At 32.9% G+C, this 22180-nt stretch overlaps 2 protein-coding genes and 1 long non-coding RNA gene across 12 annotated transcripts in view; 1 reads left to right on the forward strand and 2 right to left on the reverse strand.

Annotated features, from left to right (window-relative positions):
* Positions 1 to 5647, forward strand: part of LOC128193058 (uncharacterized) — a 31503-nt gene extending 25856 nt beyond the window's left edge. For all 3 annotated transcript variants that reach the window (XR_008244589.1, XR_008244588.1, XR_008244587.1), the window contains 4 exons: positions 3962 to 4132; positions 4809 to 4918; positions 5285 to 5417; positions 5513 to 5647. This is a non-coding gene — a long non-coding RNA (uncharacterized LOC128193058). The remainder of the gene's footprint in view (positions 1 to 3961; positions 4133 to 4808; positions 4919 to 5284; positions 5418 to 5512) is intronic.
* On the reverse strand, positions 1319 to 7271 carry LOC128193055 (kelch-like protein 2). Its single transcript, XM_052866253.1, has 9 exons — positions 6668 to 7271; positions 6464 to 6575; positions 5157 to 6051; positions 4803 to 4908; positions 3932 to 4091; positions 2826 to 3125; positions 2104 to 2281; positions 1773 to 1982; positions 1319 to 1497 (listed from the first exon to the last, which is right to left on the reverse strand). Exons 1-9 carry the CDS (start codon positions 6815 to 6817, stop codon positions 1479 to 1481), a joined length of 2130 nt encoding a protein of 709 aa, XP_052722213.1. The 5' UTR covers positions 6818 to 7271; the 3' UTR covers positions 1319 to 1478.
* Positions 7272 to 8979: 1708 nt separating this feature from the next.
* LOC128193056 (uncharacterized) lies at positions 8980 to 21056 on the reverse strand. Of its 8 annotated transcripts, none has more exons than XM_052866260.1 (6): positions 20623 to 21053; positions 14639 to 14674; positions 13607 to 13630; positions 12506 to 12589; positions 11585 to 11682; positions 8980 to 10046 (listed from the first exon to the last, which is right to left on the reverse strand). In XM_052866260.1, exons 1-6 carry the CDS (start codon positions 20633 to 20635, stop codon positions 9879 to 9881), a joined length of 423 nt encoding a protein of 140 aa, XP_052722220.1. In that variant the 5' UTR covers positions 20636 to 21053; the 3' UTR covers positions 8980 to 9878. The 8 variants fall into 8 exon arrangements, with proteins under 8 accessions (XP_052722220.1, XP_052722215.1, XP_052722217.1 ...); XM_052866255.1 differs by lacking the exon at positions 20623 to 21053 and adding an exon at positions 16290 to 16396; XM_052866257.1 differs by lacking the exon at positions 20623 to 21053 and adding an exon at positions 15786 to 15951 and having other exon boundaries at positions 8980 to 10040.
* Positions 21057 to 22180: the final 1124 nt, after the last annotated feature.

Genomic DNA, 22180 nt, shown 5'->3' on the forward strand with positions numbered 1-22180 from the left:
AAACGACGCCACCGACGGTTCCTTCCACACATAAACTTTTTAAAACATATAGGTTAAGTAAAATGAGGATAACAAACAACATAGTTTTTTGGTTTCTTTAGTGTCTCTGATCTTAGTTTGTCAATGAAATAGATTTATAATTATTGTTTTAAAAAGTTTATCTGTTAGAGCATTCAGTGCGGAGTTAAAATTTTGTGACGTCAGTTGATGGCTATCGAGCCTCGGGACAAAATTCAAAGTCTGCATGGATTTTAGTTGATAGCATTATCAATGCGTTGGATTTAAACTGAACGAAATGTTTAGAGAGAAAAATCACATTTGAACTCAATGTTACACGCAAACCGGTAGGCATATCTGATTTATGTGGCAAATTGAAGCCTGAATCGACGAGGGGGTCAAAATGGCGTTGCACATCTTGTGTATTTATATATAGTAGGGGTAGAATTGTTCGATATATGACTTATTAAGCGACTGACTGATAAAAATTCAGGTGCCTGTGGTTAAAAAAAAGAAACTAAACATGCTAAACGAAAATCAAAACAAGCTAAAACCACGTCACAAATGAAAATGTCAACGCATTGAAATATTTAACCTCAATTGGCACCAATATATTATGGATGTTTCAAATATTCCCCTCGCACGTAAACTGTTGCACAACCAAATTTATCTCCTTTCAACTTCAAGATGGCTGCTTCTAACATAAACTGGTCCTCTAAACTGGTTTTCGATATATGAAATATCGAGCCCGAAGTTAAACTGATTGACCCCATTCTTTCTGTCTTATTATTATTTTCGTAAATTACTCAAATTTGAAACAGAATTTGCCCTTATTTTTTGCAATTTATATTTTCATTCCCATAAGGATGATTTATGCTAAATTACGTTGAATTTGACTCAGTAGTTCTTGAGAAGAAGATTTTTAAAAATGCACCCCCCTATTTCTACAATTTTGAGGTTTTCTCCGCTTTGTGATCAGAAAAGCTCACTTGAGCTTTAAGCTCAGGTGAGCTAAAAATGCTTTGAAATCACTGCATATTAATACTTTTATTCCATTAAAATCATTTCAAATAGATTTTTAAATAGTAATAAAAAAGGGTTATTAGATCAAATTTCTTGAAAGACGTACAGAAACAAAACAATTACAATTTGAATATTTTTGAAAAGTAAGGTATATTGACTTCAAGAGTATAAGTATTGACCATTTTGCCATAGCGGGTTCTATTTCAAGGCCGGGAATTTTCATACTCATTATATACAAACTTATAAAATACATGTAAATTCAAAGTAAAATAAAAAAAAATGATTACCAACAGTTGCATACAATTTAATTTCTCTTGCCACATTTTACATAAATGTTTCTATAATATTCACTTAAAAATGTACACTGACAATAAAGATTTAAATTTGATCAAGTTTATTTACATTTTAAAATTGTCCTTAAAAAATTCCAGAAAAGATTTCAGTTTGATGGATGGGCCTCAGTATTTTCTTAACCACCTGAAAACAAAGAGATATGAAAATTACTTTATAATCATAATGTACATTTATGAATTACAAATACTGTTTAGTATTGACTAATTCAGTGAATAAATGAGAAATAGGATTTGATCACAATTAAACCTTAAAATAAATACAAAAGGGAAGAAAAATATGAAAAAAGTACTTAAATTCCTTACATCATTTACTAAAATTCATTGATAATTAAGGCTGACAAGTCTTATCAGACAAGAAAAGCTATGATGACCTAGCTTTAATATGACTTCTTTACTTACTTATTGGTTTCCATGTTGTAGAACAATTTAACCTTGTTCTCATAGTAAGAACTGGAGGGCTGCCCATGATTCAGTTGACTGTATCCCCCTTGCAGACAAACATTGCCCCCCTCAGCCGAGGTAGAGGCAGCAGCCCTGGGCTCAGGCAGTGCCTTCACATAGAACCAACAATTGGTTCTAGGATTATAACACTCCACCGATGAAAGCAAGCTGAATTGATGAAAAATGTATGAAAATAATTCTAAAAGTTATCACCTAAATTTCTTTTGATTAATTTTAATCAATATTTCTCTTTTTGTCCTGAAAATTGTGAAGACATACTGGTACATACCGATTGCCTTCACCTATTCCACCAATAGCAAATATATAGCCATCTACTTCACAAAGGGAATGCTTCATCCTGGCAACATTCAATGGAGCCACTGGCCTCCACTCTTTGGTCTCGTATGAGTACACCAATACTTTATTGGTGGGGGAGGGACAATCCGAATCTTTGTACCTGGTTCCACCTACAAAAATTGCATAATCAGATCATCTTGCACTGATTTTAACATGATTTGATTTGACAAATATATATTAAAATTTTCTTCAAAATGAAAATTAATTTTATCAATTGCAGTTTTTGCTGATTTTGTGACATGCTTTGCCCCAAACCCTGTCAAAGTCCTCTGGAAATTCGACCACCTTGATCTATCTAATACTACAATCTTGATAGATCTCTAACACTGATTTTTTCCTTTAAAAAGACATTTAGTTTCCATTTTAAAGTTTAAAAGATATGGTAAAAAAAAAAAAAATGGTAAGACACAGTAAAGAAAGAAAACATGTCTTTCAGTCTAGAATATCTTGGTGACATGAAAAACTAAAAGCATTACATAAGCCTAAGTCAAGCTTCATTATCTAATATTTTGAGCTGATTATCAAAGAGAAGGATATAGAGTAGAGACGTTTAAAAAAGAAACACTGGAGAGAACTTCCAATTTACTTCCAGATGTCCATGGTATTGAGAGTTACTGGCATTCTATATAATGAGGTAGAACTGTATCTACTTACCAACCATATACCACTGGTCTCCTCCCCATACCATCTCTGAACGAGAATCTCTACCACCATCAGAGAGGGGCAAGTCCTGCATTCGATCTCTTTTACTCCTTTTCTTTTTGACATGTTTGCCATTGCTTTTTCCCTCCACTATGGACACATGTTTTTGCTTTGGTTTCCTCCCCATCATGCAATCCATGCTTTGTAGTCCAGTTGGGTTGGGATGATTGTTAAAGCCACTGGTTGGCTTTCCAGCCAGCCATGCCAGAACTTTATTGTCATTCTCTTTTTCTTTGTCGTTCATCACAGACCCTAAGTATATATATAATTTACGACAATATAATAAGCTGTTTTACTTTTAAGCTGCAAGTTCAATTTTTACAAAATAATAAACTCTGGTCATCATATGTACATAATTAGGAAGCAAGTCCCTAGCTCTGTTTACCTGAATATCTAACTGCATGATAATGTTTCAACATCAATATCCAACTTGATAATTCTTTATAAAGAAGTTTTCTATCTGTCCCTGAGACATTAATAATAACAACATCTTCTAAATGACTTTCAAATTTAAATACTTGAAGTGTCTAAAAATAAGGAGCATTCATGCAATTTGATAAGGTTTTAGTTCAAACCTTGATCAACTTAAATTTGAAAGTATCCATGCAACTATCCATGCCCTTTTGCCAACTACATCAAGTGAATAAAGGTGACATAAAAATGAAATGATTAAAAAGTGGTTATGTACAAATAAGATGGCTATCTAAGCTATACCTAAATAGTACATTAATTGTTACCAAGGTAAACACCTACAGTAAAACTCGCTAACAAGGAACTTGAATAGTAGAATAATAGGTTAAATTTAGTTCTCTTCTACTAATGTGTACTGATTAAGAAATAAAACTCCTTTATCCCAAGAGGTCTTTATACATGTAAATGAGTTTTACTGAATTAAATGAAACTACTGAAAGTCACACAATGCTACGTCTACTTGTACATGTCAATTTTATTATGATGAGCCTAGAAATATTTTACAGTTTAATCTTCCTTAATTTTTATATTGCTTTCACATCCATCTTTTTTAACTTTTTGATGGTATGTTGACAATAAAATATTACATTTTGATTCCCTGTATTGCTTGATACAAGGTGCAGAAATTGTGGACTGGCTTTGACTTCGGGAACAGGCATGACGATTAAAATCCTCAATAGCATCTTCCGTCATTAGAATAATGTCGTAAGTGACATCGGGTTCCTTAAACTCAGAGCTACAGTGTGTCTATACGGGCAACAGAAAGAAGAAAGACAGAAAAGGAATAGGTCAGAAGAACAGAAATAAAGATTAGAATGGAATGTAACATTCAAATGTTGAAATAGCTTATGTTTACAATGCACATTAAAATGAAATTGAAACATAAAAAGGAAATGATATATCAAATATATTTATGATTTTAGGCCATCTCACAAAGAAGTTTTTGTTCTCTCCATGTCAACTAATAAATAAGAATGTAATTCATATGGGTATATCTAATAAAATTCTGGACATCATATTAATTCTCATGCTTGCAACTTTGAAAAGAAAACTGAATTTTCCTTCTTAAGTTTATGAATATTGCGAGTCAAATGAATTTCAAGGTGGTTTATAATCAATACAGTCATTTCATTGATTCATTTCAGTGTTGAGTTGAGTTTTTAACATATCTAACTGTACTTACCTTTGATGATACTTTATTTACAGACTGATGATCAATCTATCTAAGCATGATTTGTATGTTGCACATTTAGCAAACCTGATAATGCTGTCAATTCAGTTGTTTATCATTTAAAGAAACATCATCTTTTATTGTGGAAATAAAATTATTTAATACTTGCTTGTATAATACTATATAAAAGAAACTAAAATAAAAAAACTTAGCATAAATTATTTTGAAAGGAGAAACAATTTGGTACACTGTACTCATGCTATAAAGAAACATAACTATTCATGTACCTTTAGATATTGCTCAACACTCCCTCCACTGTTGGCAAGGCTCCTAGGTTCTTGAATCTCCAGATTCAGAGGATCTTGCTGATTGAGGCTGATGGAGGTCTGAACCCTACACCAAGGTATAAAAGATGCATTGAATTCAAATATTCTTTATTACACCGTGATTATTTTCACAATAAAATAGAGTAGATCCTTTAATATGCATGTTTTACATAACAGACTGGTAATATACATGTATATGACTTATTTAACTTATGTTTATGATTATGTATATTGTTTAATTTTAAGCGATAAACCTATGATTTATCTTTTTCATATATAAAAAGTAAGGTAATATTGAAGAGTACATGTACTAACCAGTTAGCCATAGTGATCAAGCCAACACAATAGGGGCTCTGCTTAAGGGCTGAACATTTTACGAAGCATTCCATCAATTGCTGGCTTGATAGGTGTGAGAACCTGACCGTATCCATTATTTTCTCCAGATTCTTCATTCGATCTCCAGGATGGTGAAGCCAACTTACAGCGCTCTCAAATATGTCCATCTCTGAACTCACATTGAGCCTATCATTGGACAAAATCATGCAGACTGTGTCCACATCCAAGCCGTAGAAAGAGGTACTGTTCCTAATCTCCATAAAATTTTTGGCTATGCCATCCATCAGAATGTCACAAAGTTCAACATCTTTACGACTCCTCATCTTTTGCAATAGTTTCAGCATGTCTTGGTGACCAAGAGAGGAGATTTTCTGCAAACACAACTGTGTGATTTGCTGCACTTCAAACATCCGAGAGAGATCAAGCACCTCATGCAGACAATCAGACTTAATGAAATTGATATTACCCGAATAAATGCAATTTAAGAATGCCTTCAAAGAACCCTCTGAAACTCCAGTAACCTTAATTTGCCTTGGTCTTATGGGTGGCTGAGTAAAGTCCTTGCTGTTAAACAACTTCTCAAACAAAGGACTCTGGCTAGCAAGGACGACCTTATGCACCGGGTAAATGATGCTGCCCAGTTTGAATGAAATGTCACATATCTGTTCTCTGTTATAGATTTCATTCAAATATTGGCCGATATTGGCATAGTGTTTGGTGTTTGGAGCCTGTATATGGCCCGAGAGTGGTGCAGCCTCTGTTTCATTTTCAGCCCTGGAAGATGATTTTTTAAGGTTTCTCGGAACCTCATCATCTGATACAGTTGATGAAACTGAACTTGGTGGAGAAGGTGTCTGGTTTTGGTTTCTGTCCACTATAATTGTATAAATACATTCTTCAAATAAAGGATACCTTCATAACAAAGTTTCAAAACGATTTAAACATTGAGAATTATTAAAATAAAAATGATTGTATTTTTCTAAATATCTTATGATCTAAAAGTCAATCCTTCAATAGCCCACCCCCACTAACTTTCAATAAATTTAATTAATCTACTGAACTCAGTGTTTGAGGTTGTTTCTATTTAATGAAAGCTATATTAAACAGCTTAATAGTTGACTATTTTAATCTAATAGAAAATAAATTTCCTTTAATAATTGTATTTGTAGTAACAAAAAGAAAAAAAAGGTTTGATATAAATAGTTTGGGTTGAAGCTTATGGAGAGCCAAGTAAACTCTAACAGGATCCAATAAATATATACAAAGTAAAATGCAAACACCCCTACCTTTCTGCTGAATATTTTTAAATTTCATGGAGTCCAAAACCACAGACCAAGAGGAGGAAGTTGTAGATGTAGAAACTCTAGATGTAGAAGCTCCCAAGGCAGCTTTTTCAGCCTTAAATATAACGAATATATTTCAAACAATAAAAAATAGATTAATAACAAATGTAAACAAAAACATTACTTTTTTATTAAGCAAAAACTTACTTTCATCCTCTCTTGTCGCTTCCTCTCCAGCCAGCAGGCCTGAGGGTCGGCATCCTCTTTGCTCATGAAGCTGTACCAAACGTCCCGATTTACTACAATCGGTTCACGCTTGGGCAGGACTTCGGTTGTCACATTCATAGTGTCCTTCATCTTTGGACACGATGAATTTCAAGATATCCAATACGGCCTTTCAAATTTCTGAGGTTAATTAAAGGATAAAAATTTTACAGTTGATAGACTGTTCCAATTGAACGATGTATATAACCACACACGAGTACCCGACACTTCCGACGAATCGATGGGCGAATGCGAAGATTGATAGTATTCACAAACTATCAATCTTTGGGAGTCACGAAAACGCAGCTTCTCTATAGCAATACTATTACGTAACTAAGGAAGTCTAAACATGCCCGCGCATTTAACTTGAAATGGCAGGAAGTAGCATAATATCTAGTCTTTTCGTTGAACAAGATAAATCCGGATTTTTTTTTTATAACAGGCAAATGAAAAGTCGATTAATGCATGTAGCTTGTAGATTTTTATTTAAAACCTAAATAAAGCAAGACAAGTATTTCACTTAATCGGAAAAACGCAAATATCCTTAGTTACATATAAGATATATCTTCAAAGATACGAGTATCCAATCTATAATTAAAATTAGTTGGCTGAATCCGCGCTACACAGCCTACAGGTACAGGTTCTGGAGGACGGGAACCCCCCCCCCCCCAATATTTACCCCCCCCCCCCCCATATATTATTAAACAAATTTATAATTTGGGTTTTCTGATTTATTTTTTCGTGATTTATTTCTCAAAGCATACGTTGATGAATACTTCACTAATAAAATTCACAATTAACGCGTAATAAGCCAAGGAAAAAAAATATATATACACCACTGAAGAGTGGTGTATATTTTTAAATACATATTTTTATACGTGTAGTATGCATCAACAATTTTTAAATTCTAGTATGTTTTAAGAAATAAGTCATGAAAAATATCTCGGGAAGGGTGGTAAATATGGGGGGTTGGGGTGGGTCCCCTGTGATACAGTCTACCGCTTCTCCAATGTTTGAAAAACGGTAGTGGATTCAGAACACCTACATTTTTGCGTTTTACACCTATAGGTGTGTCCATTAATGAAATATAATGAAAATTGGTGACTATGGGTGGCCAGACCCTTTAACAAATCTTTGCTTTTTACATTGAATTGTTGCTGAGTATCGTTAATATGATGTAAAAGATTATAAAGGATTATCCCGCCAATTCACCTGTAGCTCTCTGAGATATATTATCAGCTAGTACATGTATACTTCCACTGAAGTTCACTCCTGGGCACAGTGCACATTGGATTCCATTTTTTGGCATGCATCGAGTACTATTACAAAGCATACTAAATGCAAAATTCGTTTTGCCGACGATGCTTAAATTGTTTATGTTAAAATTATAAGAACTGCATTGCAACCCCCCCCCCCCCCCCCCAAAAAAAAAACACCAAAAAAACCCCCAAACCAAAAACAAAAAACAAACCAAAAACAGACAAACAAAAAAACAACCTCTCAGTACATGTTATAGTAGACTCCATTATCACGTTAACAATTACTTCTCTTAAGCATATATTGTTAGAATGTATATTATCTTATATTGTTTAAAACCATGCTTTTATGATTCAGCTTATTTATGCCGAGTACAGCACTATCTCAAGGTGGTTTTGGACACCTCTCGATATTAATGTGGATAAAAGTACATTTTAATGTATATATTAAAATATCATTTTCAAATTTCACAATATTTTCCCCCCAAAATATGTTTTTAAAATGTTTTGAGAGGTGAAAATTATGAAAGGCCCAGCGGGATTCGAACTCATGACTGACAGATTCCTAGTTAGTGCTAAAACCCACTGCGATACACTGTTAGGTAACAATACTCATACAAACATGTCATTTAAAATTATACTTGATTTTAATGTTTATTTCTATGGGAAGTACGTCAAAATACCATATGAAATGAAAATTAGTATGTGTATGCAAATGCGGATCCAGGAATTTTTTTTTTATGGGACAATTGTGTTTCCTGGGAGTCCTTTTTTTCGGTATATTTATTACGTGAATTTAATTTTGAATTTTCCAGGGGCAAGTTGGAATATTTAACCTATTTATTATATCCCGTCATGGTACATGTATATATTTATTTGTATGCAACTTTATGTAAAATGGATTTATTAAAGTGTTATTGTTTGTATATCGTTTGGTAGTTTACCTCATGCAGTAAAAACAAACAAACAAAAAACTCCTCAAAAATCAGTTCATATAAAGATGGGTGAAGTAAACTTTATTATATCAAGTACATAAATGTGTATCATTTACATCATAAGTTTAAATTTCACCAAACTAAAACGTATACTTAATCTAGTAATAAGTTCGATTTGATGAATTTTCAATGATTAAAGTACATGTATACACGTCGTCGTATTTATCCACAAAATTGTCATGAAATACAAACGATCTCAAGAAAATAAATAAACAAAAATAATATTTAACTCGAAACACAAGCACACATCTGTAACTGTTTTCTAAACCGAAATACATGTAATTTATACAGGTATGAATAATCTCTCAAACATTTGTCCAATGTTCTCTGGAAATTAAGCTAAACGCTTGCCTTACTTTGTGTATACTTTCGAAAATTTCTTAAAGGATTCTTCAATTTTTACAACATGTATCCATATTCTTATAAATCTTATCATATACACGTATTCATAACCCGTTAAGCGACAGTTAAAATCCATTATGGTCCATCCTGTCTATTTGTCGTGTATTTTTTAACAATATAGATAAAATATTTTCAAGTTGCGCGCAAAGCCACGGTTGAAATTGTTGGTAAATGTATACAAATATTTTTTGGAGCAAAGAGAATTCAATAACAAAATCTAAAACTAGCGATGATGAAATAGGCACAACAGCAAAAATACTAAAGGCACAGGTATAAGAACGAAGAACATCGTTCTTAAATCGTATATAACTCCCATCCCCATCCCACCCAACCTGTACACTCCCCTTTTTGATTGAAAAAAAAATAATCTAGCTGTAACATCGATGACAATAGCATAACATACTATACACATACAAAAAAAAATATACATGTGTTCAACACATATCAAAAATAAACATAAACAATGGATGAAAACAAAATGACTAACAATTTAAAAACACGTCATCCTTTTAAGGAAGGTTTGGAGTTTTGAACAATCACTTCACTGTATTCAACAGAGGGTTGTGGAACATCACTAGTTTCACTGCTCTCCTTGTCTTTCTTGCTTTTCTTCTTCTTTTTCGGCTTCGTGAATTCAACATCCACGTAGTTTAAGTCTCCGGGCTGCTGAAACCGACATGAAGAATGAACATGAATAAATTAATAATAAGAATGATGATCCAATCAAAACAACAAAGTATTTTGTTATTTTAATTCTTTCAAATTTTTTTTTGTTCGGGGGGGGGGGGGGGGGTTGTTTGGGTGTCGTATTTGATTTTCAGGAACAATTTACTAAATATAAAACTTCACAAGACAAAAAATTACAATTATTTCAAATACATTACATATAATACTGATGTAAGATATTTTGTACTTGACAGTTGAAAAACATTTTCTTGAAATGAAATGCATTACAACAGGAAGAGAAACGAATGCATGCACGTAGAGATAACAGTTATTATTCACAAAATTAATTACTGCCTGGTTTTAAGTTAGATTAAGTAACAATAATAACTTTGAATTACATAATGCAAGGAAGACATGCACATAAGGAAGATTTACAATTGTTTTCACGCACTTAGCATAAGCATTTTTTATCATGATTTTCGTGATTGCTTCACAAAGACATAAATCGAAGAAATTTAAAATGTTTCATTAAATAATGCAATAATCACTGTAAAATTTATTCTTTATCTTGTGTATTTATCTTTATCTTGTGCACTTATTGCCAGTTACTAGCATATTACTGAATCACAGTACTAGAGCATGCTTCTCAGTTTTTTAAAAACTAATTTCAAAACAATTAAAACACGTTTGTTTCCGGTTGCCCGACTGATGTAATCTTTCAGTTTTTGGTATTTGTGATTTAATTCGTTTGAATTATAATCATATCTAGATCTACCATTTTCATATGTTTATATACTTATATCTTTCCATATTTTTATTATACCCCCCTCCCCCAAATTTTAGACAACATGAAACAAACATATAATTCCTTTGGCCTATGAAGCAGAATGCAGTGTTCACACGCCTTTACAATGCAGTACATGAATGCTAGCATAAAAGGAATATTACCATTAGGTATTATGCGGAGTACATGTATACATCAATATATAAGTCGAAACCCTGAAGATTTTTATTAATTATATAATTATAATTATTATTAATTAAGTTCTTGCATAATATGTGTGGAAGTCCAATTCAAAAGAAATGTTTAGAACTGTTTCAACGTATGTTAGCAGTAATGTCAATACAATACATTGAGTACATGTAACCTAGACTTGCGTGGCATCCTTAACTGATATTAATATCAAATTAGCTACAAATTATTTTTTGAAATAAACAAAATGATGTACTAGTAATTATGTCAGTTTATAAAGACTTGTTATTGAATTACAATGTAAAATCAATAAAAACCCCCAAAAAACCAACTATTCTACATTAAAAATAAATGTTATACGTTTATGAAACAGTTGCTTTGTGCAGTGATTTTAACATTTTGCATAAATATGTATTAATTTTGATTGCAACTTAGAGCTATAAATATTAGTATTTATGGTAATGTCTAGTCTAAGTAAATATGTTAATTTCTAAACTATTAATCATATTAAATATAAACATTCATCTCCAGGGTATCGACGTTTGAGAAAGGAAGAAGGATATGCGACCTTTTGGGACAACCTTGAATTGTTAGATTCTTTGGCATTGGCTTTATCTTGTTCAAAATCCTTGTCTATTTCTTCATACTGGCGCGGCGCCCGGACGACTGAAAGCATACATACATCGAATCAAATCAAACAGGATTATATATATAAAAAAAGTAAATAGATACCGGTAAGTATGACCAAAAAGATTAACCGAAATCAAAAATATATTTACTATATCCAAAAATTGATTTAATTCTAAAGTGAAAGTAACTTGTATAATGTTTGAATTAACCGCAAAACGTAAAAAAAAAAAAATGGGTACAACATGAAACAACAATCAACATTCCATCACATACATGTAACTTTGTTTGAACAAATTGTAGCTAGGTGAAGTGGACAACTCATGGTAATCTTTAAATGCGATAAATAAATGATAGGCTTACTTTTGAACTGCTCAAGTAAACGTTAAGTTACTTTTGAAATGTTTTAGTAAAAGGTTGGCAGATACATGTACTTTTGAACTACTGCTCAAGAAAAAGTTGATTTACTTTTGAACTGCTCAAGAATAAACGTTTGGTCTACTTTTGAACAGTTAAAGTAAACGTTTGGTCTACTTTTGTACTGCTCAAGTAAACTTTTGAACAGTTAAAGTAAACGTTTGGTCTTCTTTTGTACTGCTCAAGTAAACTTTTGAACTGTTAAAGTAAACGTTTGGTCTACTTTTGTACTGCTCAAGTAAACTTTTGAACAGTTAAAGTAAACGTTTGGTCTTCTTTTGTACTGCTCAAGTAAACTTTTGAACTGTTAAAGTAAACGTTGGGTCTACTTTTGAACTGTAAATGTACATGTATGGTCTACTTTTGAGCCGCAAAAGTAAAATTTGGACCTATACTTTAAACTAATTGAGTAAAAAACTTTGCCTTCCTCTGGTTGGGTTTATACCTTTGCACTCTTTCCCTGGGTCCGGCTTATCGTCATCGTTTTCACTGGGGTTACATTCTTCATAAGGATGCTTCCTCTCTCCAACTTAAATAAAGAAATCTAACACATTGACAATACGAGTTTGGTTTTCGGTTTTACAAATCGATCTTTTTTTCATTCCATGTACAAACTAGCAACCCCATTATCGCCAAAAGTTATCTAATATTAATCAATGTTAATTTTTTGCCATTGAAATTATATGTAATAGTTTTCGTCATCAGTGATATGAAACAAGACACACGGCTAATAGCAATGATTGATGATTATCTTTTTGATCAAAATACCAATAATGAATTGTTTGATAAATATCAATAAATGTTTTATATTATTGAACAGTTTGATAAATATCAATAAAAAGTTTTAATGAAACTCTCGTGTAATATGTTATGCAATTTTTTTTTTCATAGTTATTTGATGCATGCGGAAATCAGTAGAGTACATACCAGGAAATCAACAGACAGATAATTCATTGAAACGCTAATTGTAAAAAGCTGGACACTTTTAGATTGAAAAGGAGGGTGGGAAGAGGAACAGGATAATGCAACACGTGACATTTAGATTTTATTACTGAACGAAAAAAAAACCCAACTCCAGAACTCATAGCTTTTCGATAAACATGTTTTGTATTTTATAAACGTTTAAGTGTCTGAGGACCATCAACGAGGGCACTTTATAATTATTTCCTTGCCTTTAGGCTTTCTTGGGGCGAAACCCTATAATACCGACCACAAATATACGATATTCTTACAAAAATAAAACGTGAGAATGTATATATCCTTACTCTTAAATTGATTTTCGATATGTTTGAATCTTAATTGGCTATATGTTGGACAAAACAGGATTTATATGAAGTTAATCATTGATTAAACATGTGGCTAATGATTCTTTATGATATTAATGAAATTATTGGAGCCAATTGCAATGTTCTAATTTTTCCTTTGCAGTTTTCGAGCGTATAGGATCTCTCTCTCTCTCTCTCTCTCTCTCTCTCTCTCTCTCTCTCTCTCTCTCTCTCTCTCTTGGTACATGAATATATATACAAGTTCCACTTTGTATACATACCCGACCACCTGGCGTCTTGCGTATCTAAAGGGCAAGTAAAAAAAAAAATAAGCGTTGATTAGATTATTGCCTATAACCAGAGATAGAGGGTATATATGCAAATTATGACTGTCTAGCGTGCACATTTGCTTCAGTATTTACATACTGCATTTATTATATGACATGATCCAAAAGAAAATCGTGCAATTATTTGAATAATGTTATGATGAGTTTCAGCGTGAGTGTTCAAAGGAAAGGAGAGCAACAGAACACTATTATGTGTTTATTGGGATTTGATAGTGGAACATATCATTGCTGTCATTTTGCCGACATGGCACATTGCAATAGTCAAAGGTCTTTTGTCCACCCAGCCACCCTTCAATTGTGGGGCGCGGATCGAGTGAACCGAAAACCCTTGGCTAGAGAATAATACAAAAAGATCGATGTTTTAGAGTCAATACGGTGAAACATGAGAATTTTTTTTCAACAATATTTACAATTTCCATTGTCTTTGTCTGCGATAAAACTATACGTATCGATTTTGTATTGTATAGTCCAATACATACACCAATGACTATAAAAAAGTTTTTTTTTCAATATTTCATTGTACAATTGCGGAAATTATGTATATATAAGTAATAAGGAATCATTCTTTGAAAATTATGAGTTGATCAAATACGGTCAGGCGTGATGAAATCTATCATAAATCTTTATTAGATTTGATCCGTATTTGATCACCATATAATAGTCAAAGAATGATTCTTTATTTCTTAATTCACGACAACCTCAAAGTGTATCATATCACACTTTTTGAATTTATGGAGTCAATGTCGTTATAAAATTTTTAAATATGACATCATCATATGAAAGAAGTTTTATAACTGTGACTGGTTGTAAATTAAAAATTTATCATCTATCAATTGAAAAAAAAAGATGCGACAATTTTATCCCGGGATTGCAAAAGAAGAGTTATAAGTTAATTCAAAGAGAGAACGAGGCAATTTTGATTAAGCATTTTACTACAGCTAGGTGCTAATGTGTATTTTCTCTTACCATTGGCATCTTCCTTGTTGGACTTTTTCTTTGAACCTTGAAAATAAAGTATACCGATTTAATGATATACAGGTTTAAGAAAAATGTCATATATATTTTCAATGAATATAAAAATAGTGACGGTTTAGAAGTTATACTGCATTTTATTTTGCTTTACATGATAATAATATTGTAGACCAAGCAGGGAGAAAACTCAATGAGAAAGGAAAATTTTAGTGGTATAACTCATATATCATCTTCCCAAGTCAAGGGTTTCTGATCCGCTCCGCTCTACATAATGTAGAGCGGAGTAGATCAGAAACCCTTGACTTAGTAAGATGCTCATATATATGCATTCACGAGTTACAGAGCTAACAAATGGGCATTTTTCAATCTTCACGGAGGAAAAACTGCTACATGTATAATTTTTCAATTGGGTAATAAATGCAAATACTTCAGACCACTAGACAGTAGTAGAACCATGTATATTTGAGAGAGAGAGAGAGAGAGAGAGAGAGAGAGAGAGAGAGAGAGAGAGAGAGAGAGAGATTAATGAACGAATTGAAGAAATGAGACAGACTGGCAGAAGAGAGAGAGAGAGAGAGAGAGAGAGAGAGAGATAACTAGAGGAAACAGACAATGGGACGAAGAGAAAATTTGAGAGAGAAAGATTTTTGTTACTGCATCCTTCTCTATATGTACAATGTAACCAGTATATACACTTATAGTAGCTGTATGAGTGTGCGCTCGGTCACAGCTCTGACACACGCTTCCGCTGTTGCTCCCCTATACATACATACAGGAGTGAGTCATTGTTTCAATGAATACGCCTGATGCAAATATCAATCTAAATGTAGTATATCAGTTAAATCAAATGAATGAAAAGTCTTTTGAGCTCTTAGGGTCTATTTTTCACTAATAGTTTTTTTTTTAAATGTGGATTTAAAATTCATTTTAAACATTTTTATCAGCTCGAATAAAGGCCCAAATACATGTACAAAGATTTTGTTAAACTAAATATAGGTGTACACTTCCCTGACCTAAGACAAAACCAACACTTTATCACTTAAAAACGATATCAAGGCCTATCTACACATATGGCTGTTCAGTGTAGTTAAAAAAACCCATGTATGTTGCCTTAATAAATCAATTTAAAATCTGCACATACCTTCGCCGAATCCTACACGCGATTTCAATTTAGCCCAAAATGTCATGTTGTGTTAATCGCTGAGTATATCATAAACATTAAAGCCTCATAAAAAAAGGTGACAGCAAGAAGACATCAACCTAAAAACAAGTCACATCCAAGTCCCTGCCCGAACAGGAAGAAAAACAAAGGGGCCACCGAAAGGAGGATTCTTTGAATAATAAACATTTTATCTATATTGATTTACTATATGTTTACATTTTATCCCTATTTTACCTAAAATATTATTAATATTTCTGAAATGATTAAGAATAATAAATCTAGAGAGAAAGTATGTCATCAGATTGCAAATCTTTAGAAACCGGTCTGTCAGGGAGTACACTTGATAACCAGCTGAATGTACACATATATAATTGCTATTCATAAATCTGTTTTATACACATGTAGCAGTATTAATCACACATTTGCGGTCCACACCTGGCAATAACTCGGAAAACATTCTAATAAGTACACAACTTAATTTACCTTTTTTCGAACCAAAACATCCGTTAAATTTTGCACAGCACAACATATCGAAACCCTGGCCTTCAAATCAAATTCTGTTGTTATTGTAACAGACGCATTTTTTTACACGTTATGTTAAATAAATATGTCACACCTTGACCCCCAGGTGATTAGGTCAGATGTAATTGATGACAGAACACAATTTCGTCGACTGATCGCTAACCTATAGGAGTTTTTAGGCTTGTTGAAACATAAATAAAACTTAATAGAAGTTTGAAACCTTGAACAATTTGCTATAGTTGGATTTTTCTTTAAATTGATTTGTTTCCTGTCATTTTGTTGTTAATTAGGGGGAGACACTCCTAGTTTGGCCAAAATCATAATGACCTAAGGGAAATTCCTTGTCTGATTTATAACACAGTGTGACAGAGAAGAAGAAATGAGGTTTAAGTTTTAAGTGGTCGTTGTATTTGACTTTTAACATTAACCATTAAGATCGTACATTTTCTGACCATATACATTGTACACATGAATGGTTTAACTCAGATCTATACATCATATGCTTTCTCTTTATAAATAATTGACATTCCTTTTACTTTATTGGAACGAAAAAACTTCCAAAAAAAAATTGAATGTAGTGACCGATGATTTGCAAACATGTACCGCTCTTCCGGTTGAAATATATTTTAAAATATTGATTTACTGTAGTTTAGGCTGTTTAAAGTCAATTTTATGCTTCTCGTCAGCTTCAAAATGAAAAAAAATACGCTGAAGCGCAATAAAATTTAAACAAGTAATTTTATTCGTTGACAACAAAGAGGTTGGATGGCCAGCAAATTACCTAACAGATCTATCTAGAGTTCTAGAGTTTTAATAGAATTTTCTTATAGCAAAGAAAAATTCCTAATATTTCAGCTTGAACGTTTTTCTATATCTTTAAACAAATCTCTTTTTCACAGAGGTATCCATTTAGTCTAAAAATGGCCACGACCATTCAACAATTCTTAGAACCGTTTTAACAAGGCCTTTGACTTTCAGTAGGACGTTACTATCTATTCCTTGCGTCAAAACAAGTTAAGAATGATGTTGGTTTCGAGTGAAATATACACCGATTGCGTGGTCTTTTCTCAAAAGCCAGACAAATCTTGTTGATTTCAAAGAGCAATGGCTGAGTGACCTGCAATGAAATAGACAGGCCTACGTCACATTGAAGTTTGACACTAACTACCCAAAGTCCAAGCTCTTGTTAAAATGGTTCTATACAAATACTGTTCACTGGTATTCAATTTATATATGGATGTTACATGTAATTACATGTCCACAGAATCAACACTGTGTCCTAAATACCGTACCTTATAAACTAGAAATGTGAACTATTGAAGTATTTTTTTTATTTCGTGTTGCAAAAAGTAAAACTAAACCGGAAAGGATAACTATTATAATATTGAAAATAGTGATTGGTTGTTGATTTTTTCCCCTTCATAACAATTTCTCCCAAACTTACGCACGCCAGTGACGTTAAACTAGGAATTAACTGTTGAAAGTCTTAAAGGGACTTAGACACGATTTGAGATCAAAATTTTATTTATTTTTTATGTATAAAATGGTTTACTCGTGTATTTTGAATGAATAAACACAATTTGAATGTTAGAAGTCAAGTTACAAGCGAGATACAGAACTGAAACTTACACCTAAACAACACATATGAAACAATTACAATACTTGGGCTTTGTATTTCAAACTCTGCATCTTGCTTGTGACTCGGAGTTTAATTTTAAAATTTTGAGGAAGCAATAACAATTACTCTATCAATCACTGTAGACATTAAACATGGAAAAATACTATTTGACAATTTTGAGTTCAAATCGTGTCTAGGTCCCTTTGAAGGCCTTGAAACAATGAATTGATGGTAATTACATGTATATCGCTTGTAAATCGCAGCCCCTGATACGAGTTACTTCCGTTTGAATGCCACACCGCCCTGAGTCACGGTACGGACAATTCCACGTGCATTTTGAGTCCAATTAAGGAATAAGCGTAATTATATCAATTGTATTCAACAAAGTAACAGGGAAAACCGCCAACTTCAATGTGCATCAAAAGTGACTTCCTCGCCGATTTCTAGCATTGTCACACGACAAATAAACTGTACAATTACACAGAGATTAGTTGCACTTATTTGGTATGCTAGTATAATGGTCCTCTTTACAGTAAGAATATATCGATTTCTTGCCTATATAAAGGTATATCACATCGATGTTATTGACGACATGAATTGCCGTTTTTTTTTAAATGTATCTCAATGTATTTCTAATTCCCGTCCCGTGATTTCTATACTTATGTATGCGAAGCGAAAGCTAAAATTATCTTATGAATGCATGTCTACATATGGTCATTGAAATGCCAGACCGATTTGGTTAGAATGAAAATGTCATTCATGCAAATGGAGCATGTTAAACGTTTACTTAGCTATTTTTAGTTTTTGGACTCTGCTCTTTATTCCACCTTTTAAATTTTTACAATCAATTCTAGTTTATGGCATGCAAATCAAAATATTTCATATAGATTGTAACCTGATTAATTTTTAAGGCAGTTGAGCAGACATCCATAGCTAAACCAATCACTTTTAAAAAAGAATTTTAAACTTCTTTGATTCTTCTCTAAACCCGAAAAGACTCGTGTACCAATTGATATGTTTAATATGTGCTGTAAAGAAATAAATCTGCATTGTATACCCGTCGCTTTTATAAAATTGATCTGCCAACGTTACAACCATAGACGCATATATTGCCATATTTATATGTATGACACAGCAAAGCTAGTTTAAATTCGTGTCTTTAGCTAGAGTGTACTATGCCAATGTGTTCAATGAATTAACCCATCTCCTGTCTCCCTTGAAAGCAGTTTTTCTTTTAGGTTTAATGGTCAACAAAGTCTAATTTGATTTGTTGAAAATCAGTAGTTCTTTACTACACGTACGTGCATGTACATGTATATTTGTATTACTAAAATAATTTGTAATAGAAGTTTCCAAACGTCAAGTTTTGCAAACATGCAGTTCAGTACTTTGATTGCTAATTGAGCAAAGCTAACCTTTACATATATATGAAGATTCTACATAATTCATTTCAAGTTTCTCACGGGGCATTTTGTGAAGAATATCTAGTATCTCTCAAATGACGTTTAAATGATTTAAGTAGCTGCTCACAAACACAACGCTATGCAGAACCATTGCGTTACAGAAAGCCAGGGACCATAAAAGAATATAAAAAAAAAACTAATTAATTTTATAAAACGACGGAAATACAAGTGCCATTTCCGAGAATCAAGGGCTTTGAGGCTGAACTCATTAATCTGTAACCGAATAAACTTACATTATTCTAGTTTAAACAAGAGCAATCTCGAGATTTTTTGCATCTACACTGTAGCATAAAAAGTTTAATAGAAACACAACATTGTTGAATCAACCCTTTAGTAAGCTTGTGTATTTTTAATGCTTGCTAATATTGTCAAAGGTAACTAAATGTAAAAATTGATAACAATCACACACCTATGCCGGGTACTAGTATACCAGTATATTGTGTATTGCTTTCAGGTTCCTCTATACCTTAAGCTTTTATGTACCGGTATACTAGTATCTTACTATTATTTTAAAAGATGTATCAACTTGCAGGTATAACTTCCTTTTTTGAAATTTTTGAAAAGTTACGAATCAATACTCTCTACCATTTCATTTTTTAAAAACGTTCAATAGAACGGAAGAAAAAACACAATAACCAGGACTACTGCTATTCATATGCAGTACATTTTTGCACGAGTAATTTTTCATCTGTCATATAAAAAAAAAGAACGCACGTTAAAAAGGAAGGGATTAGCTGCAATAATGTAGCCCTCTCCGATTTTTTTTATATTTGATGTTTACTGGAGAGGGCTCCTCTCATCCCCCCCCCCCAAAAAAAAAAAATTCGGGGGAGGGCTACATTATTGCAGCTATAGGAAGGGATACGGGATTCAATATCATAAATACACGTTGTGTATTAAATGAAAAGCAAAATAGTGTGCAGAGCTCTTTAAATTTCATTATTCAATTCAAAGATCAGCGTTGTATGTCAACAGTTTTTAAAAGTTGTACGTGTTATCATATGAAGTATCCATGTATTGACGGATATGGAATCAAATCCTGCATGGAAACACTTGTGTATTTTTCCGACAGGAAATCAAATTTATACAACAAAATCTCCATATTTAGTAAACTGGATTACTAAAAACCAAAAAAAAAAGTTTCCAATATTCTTAGGATTTGAGACAAACAAACTTTATATGTTTCTGTATTAAAATTCAATTCCATACGTACCCGATCCTCCCATTTTAAATCACACAACCACTTCAGCAGGAAGAGGCAATTAAAGAAAATAAAAATTAAGTCTCCTTGTCACAAAATCTCTATAGAATTCTTGCGTTGTCCTAACGTTTTGAGCACTGTTTTTCCAGATGAGGTAAGTTCACTGCCTTCAACATGATAACATAGCGAATTCACCTATGTAAGTTGCATATAAAGTCGTGTTTTTGTTGAGAAATAGTGAAGGTGTCAACAGGAATAACAAGATGATCCACTCATCGGCTGCCTTATCCTAGACGACATCCTTCCTCTTGTTTCAAACGCCGGCGTTATTGTGTGTGATATGAGTAACACAATTGTACTTACTTACTCGCTGTCACGTGATCTAGCGGAATGATATCTTCAGAATTTGAGCTGTTCGGTTCGGAGACGGGGAGAGAGTGAATACAACTTCAAAACTTTACCACCCCAACAAGGAAGTAATTTCGCAGCAAGACAACAAGGAAGTATTATCGCTTTATATGTGTATACATAGACGTCCAACAGCCTTATCTCTGGTTTGAATCTGAGCTATCAGACATTTGAATACTTAAGTCGTCACGTATTGTATTTGAATTTCTTTTAAAAATTCGATTTGCTAATTATTCTATATTTCAAGAATAAAAGGCATGCAAACAAAACTCGGGGTAAATGAGAGTCAGTATGAAAATGAATCAAAGAGCACAACAAACAAATAAAATTAAATTATAAATGTACTTTAATCAAACGTGACGTTTAAGTCTACATTAAATTGAATTTTAATTGTGATTTTATATCTTTCTAATGAGGAAGGTATCATCCATCATACGAGGACTATGTTCACAATCCATTGTAACCGCGCCGCGAGTACTACGTAGGAGGCAATGTGTATAATTAACAGCTGGGAAAGTAAGAAAAAAATTAAATGATTGCCCTAATTACATTAGTAAAAGTGCATGGACAGCTTATATTGCAATTATAATCAATATCCGTTCAAGTATTTTTACTTTCTTTTCTCTCTCTCTTTTTTTCGGAAGGGGGGGGGTGGGTGTTGTGGGAAGAGAGTCACCAGAAAGACGCTTTCTGTCTCTCTGTTGGCGACTCATCTATCGCCCACTCCATATATCTATTACATGTACGAATATAAAAGAAAACTGTTGTATACAAAAGGAAGTTTTTGAAAGGAAATGATGTATGCACACTAATATATATAAAATAGACAAACCTCTCGTGTCCCATTAGAAAAGTAGAAGTGGAATCTTAGATACCGAAATGGATGGTGCATGCGCGGATCCAAAATTTTTCAGTTATCATTACATGCACTATGTGATTTTTTAAAATAAATTTTAATTTTCCGGGGGGGGGGGGGGGGGGGGACTTCCCAGTCCCCATCAAGATCCGCGTATGCAGTGCAAGTACGGTCATAAACATTTTGAAAAATAAACTTCTTTTGTCTGAAAGCAAACACGGTGTGCATGTGGACAACAAAAACTGTGTATGCAATATGACGGTTACTGAGTAACATAAGTACACGATAACTGTAAATTTACATTCT

Source organism: Crassostrea angulata, chromosome 7 (assembly GCF_025612915.1).
Source record: "Crassostrea angulata isolate pt1a10 chromosome 7, ASM2561291v2, whole genome shotgun sequence".
Lineage (NCBI taxonomy): Eukaryota > Metazoa > Mollusca > Bivalvia > Ostreida > Ostreidae > Magallana > Magallana angulata.